Source organism: Leptonotus elevatus, chromosome 3, assembly GCF_054856555.1.
Source record: "Leptonotus elevatus isolate MCC_2025b chromosome 3, RoL_Lele_1.0, whole genome shotgun sequence".
In the NCBI taxonomy this organism is placed as follows: domain Eukaryota; kingdom Metazoa; phylum Chordata; class Actinopteri; order Syngnathiformes; family Syngnathidae; genus Leptonotus; species Leptonotus elevatus.
In genome coordinates, this window is record NC_141241.1 from 25,587,789 (window position 1) to 25,595,769 (window position 7,981).

The following is a 7,981-nucleotide window of genomic DNA, read 5'->3' on the forward strand; positions in this document are numbered from 1 at the left end:
CTGCATGACAGTAAAAAGTTTCAGTATGGTATCTGTGTTCAGAACTCGAAGCTGACACGTTCTCCCAGGAAGACCTTCTACACTTCATAAAACGTGCACTGAAGACCGTAAATTGTCATGCAGTTATTTCAGTGTCATTGGTCTGAGTCGATGACATGGAAGAAGTAACTACACTACAATGTACTGTTTTTACATAACTTCTTGAGTGTAAGGATTGATAGATAGATAGAAGGGGTGTCAGGCGATTTCATTTTTTTAATCATAATTAATCGCACGACTTCAATAGTTAACTCACGATTAATCACAAATTGTATATATGTTCTAAATGTACCATAGTTTTCATACTCTTGTTGATTTTTTTTTAAACTAATAGACATGGCTGCATATTTAAGTCATTGATACAGTAATTTCATAATAATACATACAACTGAGATAAAAGGAAAAATATGTACTGTACTATAAAAGAGTGTGATATTGATTTGTGTTTCTGCCACCAAATGGCATAATTGCATTTGTCAGACATTGGTGACAGACAATCTTTAACATGAAGTAACTTGTGAAATTCTGCACAGTTTTAAATTTTTTAAATACAACTTACCCCCAGTCTCTACAAATATATGCGTTATTGTTAAATGTATTACTGCTAATTTTGACGTGGGCGTGTCTGCTGCGTTGCTACTAGAATTTCCCCAGTACAGGCTTTCCAGGTGAAGGGCAGTCTAATCGCGCGTAAAAAAAAATAATAATAATAAAAAAAAAAAAAAATATATATATATATATATATATATATATATATATAGTGCCGTTAAAGGAACTTGAAATTAACTCAAAATTAACGCACCAATTTTGACACCCCTTAAATAAATACATGATGAATCATTCAAAATTGAGGGGGTGGGTGAATTGGTGTTGTTACACATAGCTAGGGGGAAAAAAACGAAAGCTCATCACATAGTATAGATGTTTACATGGTACCTGGATGTTGTGAAAAAGGTGTAATTTCATTCCAACATGACATATGTCTAATGTTACACATTTATTTATAATAACGTGGCGGTTTTGACATTTAAAACCGATTAGTATGTTCCACACGTGGCGTGCTGGACGCCATGGCTTTTGGTACTGCCTTGTTTGTCCTCTGAGCCTCTTATACCTTTAAGAAATATGTCAAATGAAGTGTTCTCTGGCATACTCTGTCATATGCTAAGCATGTACCATTTTCCCGTTTTTGGAGTGGCGGCATGCCAACTTATGGTTGCTAGGCTGACGCTAGCATAACAATGGCAGCATCCAACGCATACAAAATATACTAGTGTCTGATCGAGTGACGTTACTTTAAATGACACATTACTTTTCTAATTGCGCTGGTTAGCCAATATCTTGAAGCAATAAAAACTTCCATATTAATATCTTTCTTATTCAATAACATCATTTTCACTACTTACTAATTGAAACAAACATGTTGTACCTGATGTGTTTTGTTTTGCTTTTAAATAAAAGTGAGTTCTGTTGTTGTTGGAATGGGAGGATGAAGATTCCATCAAATACAATGCATAGACATTGAAACGAAGTTGTAGCTTGTTAATGCTTTAACAGTTTTTAATGAGCGTAACCTTTTTTTTGTCAACGCCGAAGCGTGTGTTATCCACCTTCATGAAATACGCTACAACTTAGACCTCCTAGCTTAGTGTCGCCGTAGGCACGCAGCTCAAAAGGAGCATGTCTTATGTATGTAGGTACCGCTACGGGTATTGATATCTTTGCTCCAATCTATCAAACTACTATGCTGGTAATAATTCAAATTTTCAGCATGGACACCAGCAAATTTGGGGAGTACATAATACATGAGTGCAAAGGAAAATCAGTTTTTGAAGGGTGACTTTAGAGGGGAGTAGTATGTCAGACTCAGTAGTATTACAGTGAAAAAATGCCCACCCCATCCAAAACCAATATAAAGCAATTAATTATACTTCAGACAAGAAATAAATCCTCAGATTTGTGAGAAAAGTTATCCTAACTCATACATAAACATCCATCCCTATTATTATTATTATTTTGTTATTATTTTATTGTTGCTATTATTATTATTATTATTATTATTTTATTGTTATTAGTTTTATTAGATGTATTTATTTATTTTATTTTTAGAAATAAGACTTGGAAGTATTGAAATAGTAAATGGTAGCATTACACATATTTATGGTATCCGTTAAGATTGGTTCCAGTTTCATTTCATCAAGACTTGAGACATTTGCAGAATGTGTAGGAAGGCAACAATTTATGAGTGGCAGAAGTCTGTTCATTGACTGTCAGTGCATTTGACATCTCGGAGAACATCTAATCCAGGAAGTTGTATAGTGGGTACCCACCAAAACCCCATCCTATTCCTCAGGCTAAAACAATACCATGGGTCTCAAGGGCATGCCGCAGCTACATTCAGGCTTTCCCACAGCAATTGCCACGAATAAGATACTTGTTTTACTGTGTAAGTTAATGAGATGGATGTGGATACAAGGAAAATTTCAAATACAAAGTGAGTCAAATGGCTTTCCATGCATCTCTTTCCGCCAGGATGTGTTAGAGGGCAGTAATCTGCGTGTGCCCCTGCAAGAACTTCATCAGATGATCATGACGCCTATCAAGGCTTTCACTGGCGGCGAGGAGACTTCCTTGCACCGACCTCCCCTGAACACAGGTTCCAAAAGCTCTGCACCTGGGTCCCATCTCGCTGGAGGAGGTGGAGAGGCTGAGGCAAGCTCAAGTGTCATTTCAGAGGGGGATCTACCAAGCCAGTTCACTCGTGTTATGGGCAAAGGTCAGCTCTTTCATTCAAATGAACATTAAGAAATTAACATGAACAATAAAAGTTTATAATTTCCAATCATTTTCTCAGTTTGCACTCAGCTACTGGTGTCGAGGTCCGATGAAGACAACATCAGCTCCTACCTACAACTCATTGACAAGTGTCTAAAACATGAGGTACACATTACGCTTTAAAATACACATCATTAAGAACACGAATGGTATTGACAACGGAAGACAAATATCCAACACGGTTTGATTTTTTCAGTCGTTGTTTTGGTCATATATCTTTTTAATAAATTAAGTCTACTATAGATAATGGACGTAGAGGGAAAGTCAACCCCCCAGAAAATTCTTGACAGTAATATGTTCTATGTAGCCCCACTAGTCTAAATACGGTATTCATGTTAATATTAGATTTGTGAAATATGAGTTATGCAGCAAATTCCAGCCATTTTTATCTATCTCAAGGGGGCGGCCATTGCTGTCGGCATCACAGTTGCTCAAGCAACAGCCAATAACAGCTCACCTCTTTTCTGAAGTTGAGCTGTCAATGGTTGTTATCTGAGACCTAAACAACTGTGATGTAATTTTCACTTGATAGCAATTGGCAAAATGGCTGCCTTCTGATATTGTAAAAAAAAAAAAAAAAAACTGCTGGATTTTGCTGCTTAACGCATCTTCCACAAATGTAATATTAATCAGAATGTCATGTTTAGACTAATGAGGTCACATATAACATATTATTGTCAAGAAATGTTTAAAGTTGACTCCCCTTTTAATGTAAATAAGGACTAGTCATTCTATAATATACAGTATGGTAACTATGATGAATTAATAGGCTTGAAGGGGAAACTGCCATGTACGTGTAAATTTGACCAGAAATGCTTTTGGTTTGTGACAACATTCAAGTGGCCTGTTAGTTGTTTTGAACGATGCCCAGCTAGTAAGAGCTCACTTTCTGTTTCAACACCAGTCATGCACTATACTCAACTCCGTTCTCTTCCCTTGGCCATCAGTCCTTTAGTGAAACTCAGAAGAAGAGGCTGTTGTCATGGAAACAGCAGGTCCAGAGGCTGTTCAGATCCATTCCGAGAAAAACTCTCCTTGACATTGCAGGTTACCGAACACAGAGAAGGTATATGTTGTGTATTCAGTACTGTATACAGTATGGTGGTTGTGTTTTGCAAATATTCCTTAACATGAGACAAGGAACTAAACGAGTTGACATGTTTTGTCTTATAGCAGTCGAGGATTTGGTCAGTCCAACTCCCTCCCTACCACAAGCTGTGTTGGGAGCAGTGTTATGGCGCGAAGAAGCCTTCGACAGTTCCAGATGCCCTCTCGGAGCTTACCAGGTGCAAGGCTGGGCCTGCTGAGCAGCAGCGGCCTGCTTGGACCTACACCTCGCAGCAGCAGTTCCACACCCACAGGCCCCAAGCAAGGGAGGCAGGTGAGTCAAACTAATTGGAAGAGGAGGAAAGTACAAAGGCAGATGCAACTGGGTAAAAGTTGATATTGATGCCAAAATTCCAGCATTTAAAACCCATTACCAGACAAGGAACGTAGTGGTAATTCATAATGGACTTGCACATTCCACTATGAGGCATTAGAACCACATGATTTTTACCAGAAAACTATAGGGAGCAACCTATTAGTGCTTTTGATACATAACATTTCCCCCAAAAAACAATGACAGATAATTTTAAGGAATAACCTGTATGTCCATATATAGCAAATTTCCGTAAAATTGCATGAAATTAATGGCAATTTTCTATTATATTTTTTCAATTTTCTCATAAAAGACACATTTTGGATAGAGCACACAATAAATATATATTTTTTTTTACATTTTTAAAATGAAACAATAGTTCAGTGTCCAGGAAAATGTGTGGTTGTACAGTTACATAGACATACTGAAATGACATCTTAATGGGCAGCTGTCAGCTTTACATGCCTTTAGTTCCTCAAAGATGAAATCTGCATACATCAAATAAATTAACAGTACTAAAGATTGATATTGTTTTTGAAAATACCATATTTTCATTAGTTTAATGTGATCCTAATTTCCGGCTCCCCCGATCCCACCCCTACAAAACAATGCAAAGTATACATGGTGATTTATTCATAGTATTCAATAAAAAAATTAATTAAAAAAAATTGTTTACAAGCTGGAAGCCCAAATTATGTAAAATTAAACAAATTCATATTTTTAATTGTTTAAATTGTGGCCCCTGAATCTATAATCAATGAAAGTTTACCTTTTTGAATGGATGTATGGAAATTATTCAACTTTTCCAAGATGATCACATTTTTGGGAATGGGTCTGTATGTATGGACTCGTAGTCATAATTAGCCATCACTATTCACGTTAACAAGTAAATTCAAATTAGTTAGTGTAATTTTCCTGAAAAACGCTTCATTGTCCAACAAATGAAAATAGCAATTTGAACAAAATAATGAACGGTAAATGGAGTGTACTTAAATAGCGCTTTATCTTCATCATACCTTTTTGAAGCCATATTACTCTCATCTAACATATTGAGTGTTAACCAGCCGTTTACTCAGTGTACCAAGCTCGAAGCGGGAATGTTACAGCAAATTGTAATTAGAATTATTTGGTGACTACAGCATGTTCTTCCGATATTTGTGATCATTCACAAAATTAAATGAAAAATTGCAACAACAAAAATAGTATTGTGAATGTAGTAAATGAAATAGTTGATGCAAGTGGGACAAACATGTTCAAATGTGTGTCCCGAGATTTTTACGATAATCTGTGTTGCAGACTGACTTTCTTCATGACTTATCCATATAAAATGTTTGTTTTTTTTCCATATCGCAAGAATACAGACAAAGGAAAAGGGTGTAGTGTTGGTGTCTGCCTACTGAAATGAGGTGGATGGAACTTGTAGGGAAGTCACCCCGCATACCACAGACCTTGCGTCAGTGTTGAACACTGAAACAGGAGGAGCAATGGAGCTGTTTCAGGCTCATCCTGGCACACTTTGCTTTGGCCTGACCCATTTCATTGGAAACTCTTTTGCTCTCTCACACATACTCATCCCACACAATGGGAGGAAATACCTCAGTTCCTTTTCCCCATACTTCCTTGTGTGTCTGTATTGTAGATGCGTACGGAGGAAACCAGGGAGAGATATGTGAGTCATAGTTTGGCAGCGGTGTTGGTGAGGGAGGGGCAACGAAACGGAGAGAGAGGGAGAGATAGTATTTACGTTTGTAAAAGAGAGAAAGAAAGAGTGAGTGAAACAGTGAGAACAGTGCATAGGCATTTCCTGTTTTTCCTTGGCCCGCGGCACTGGAGGGCGATGAGGGGGGTTGTAGAGGGAGCAGGGGGCGGCTGGAGGGGGCTAGTGTTGGAGGTATAATAGGCAGGTTACAGTGAGGAATTTGTGTGGCTAGCGTCGGAGACTGTCAGTTGGGTATCGGCTTGATGTCCATACAGGAGTGTTGAAGGGATGTTGAAAGAACTGCCTTTTGCTGCTCTGACCTACCATGACCAGAGGTGGCAAATCCAGGTCCAGAAAGTAAAAACCCTGCCACAGTTTGGCTTTAGCCCCAGGTGCTAGCGAGCTAGCTCCCCGGGTGCTTGTTTAACTGCTAGGGAGTTAGCTAGCCTGTCACAGTTTGGTTTTAGCGCCGGGTGCTAGTTAGCTCTAGCTCCCAAGCTAGCTCCCCGGATGCTTGTTTACCTGATAGGGAGCTCTAGCTAGCCTGCCACAGTTTGGCTTTAGCCGCAGGTGCTAGCTAGCAAACTAACTCCCCAGGTGCTTGTTTACTTGCTAGGGAGCTAGCAAGCTAGCGCATCATTGTTTTTCATGGATGTCTACTAGCTGTCTCTGTACAACACTTGTACCATGAAAATTGACAATTTTTCCCGTTTACATATATTAACATGGCTGTCTACTGGATTTCTCTGTTTGTATTAAAGGGGAAGTCAAGCATTATTTATTCATTTATTTATTTTACCATATGTTTTATGCAGCCCCATTAGTCTTTATATGGTATTCTGGTTACAGTAATTTCTGGACCACAAGCCGCTACTTTTTTCACTTGCATTCGACCGTGCGGCTTACAGTCGGTTGCGGCTTATATGTGTAACAAACTCGAGTATTCCCCAAATTTAGCTAGCACGGCTCATAGTCAGGTGCGCCTTGTAGTCCAGAAATTACTGTAGTATTGCGTCAGTGGAATATGAGTTGAGCAGCAAAATCCATCTGTCTTCAGTCGACAGCAAGTGACAAAATGGCCGCCCCCTTAGATGGATAAAAATGGCTGGATTTTGCTGCATAGCTCATATTCCACAAATGTAATATTAATCAGAATGTCATGTTTAGTCTAGCAAGGTCACATATAACATATCATTGTCAAGAAATGTTTACGGTTGACTTCCGCTTTAACAAGGAATATGAATCAGAAAAATGAAACTTATTAAAAAAGAAAGAAATGCATTCTGCAGCTTGATCTAGTATTACTGTGTATGTTTATTTTATACAGAAACTGACATTTTTGTTTTGAGTATTACAGTATTAGCACACACGCCAACACACAATCCCTCAGTTGACTCTCTTATCATCTTAATACTCATTTGACGGCACAGAGGCTAGTGATTATAAAATGAAAAGCACAAATCAAACACAATGTTGGTCAACTGCCAAATCATGTCAACCATGATTGGGGAAATGTGAGGTAATTCTTCCAAAAACATTTTTGCAGTATTGTCATCTGTCCATCCATCCGATTTCTATACTGTGGCGCTCAGCCTCACTAGGGTCGCAAGTCGCCTGTTCCAGCTGACTTTGGCCAAGAGGCAGGGTCCACCCTTGACTCGTCGCCAATCACAATACTGCACACTCAATTTACACTTTTGAGTTTTCAATTTGGCTAAACAGTCATATTTTCTGGAATGTGAGAGGAAGTACCCAGAGAATTTATCAAAACACCATATGTCCAGTTATGCATGTGAATTCATATTGCACATATTTTTTATATTATGTTTGACCACTTTTTTTTTGTTGCTAGTATGACGGGATTACAATAATAAAGCAATCACACGACATACCATCACAACAGTCACACATCGACTAAAGTGCACCAAATTCCATGCAACGCAGATAGGCCAGGCAATGTAGCGTGATCACCTGCAGCTCTTGACGTC

The 7,981-nt window shown here is 38.5% G+C and overlaps 1 protein-coding gene across 2 annotated transcripts in view; it reads left to right on the top strand.

Annotated features, from left to right (window-relative positions):
- The window catches only part of samd4a (sterile alpha motif domain containing 4A), a 52,871-nt gene that overhangs the window by 34,792 nt on the left and 10,098 nt on the right, over positions 1-7,981 (top strand). Inside the window, exons 7-10 of one of the 2 annotated variants that reach the window (XM_086072337.1) lie at positions 2,572-2,815; positions 2,894-2,979; positions 3,822-3,940; positions 4,051-4,255. In XM_086072337.1, the coding sequence (XP_085928463.1) occupies positions 2,572-2,815; positions 2,894-2,979; positions 3,822-3,940; positions 4,051-4,255 (654 nt within the window). Of the gene's footprint in view, positions 1-2,571; positions 2,816-2,893; positions 2,980-3,821; positions 3,941-4,047; positions 4,256-7,981 lie in introns of both variants that reach the window. The other variant, XM_086072336.1, reaches the window with a different exon arrangement.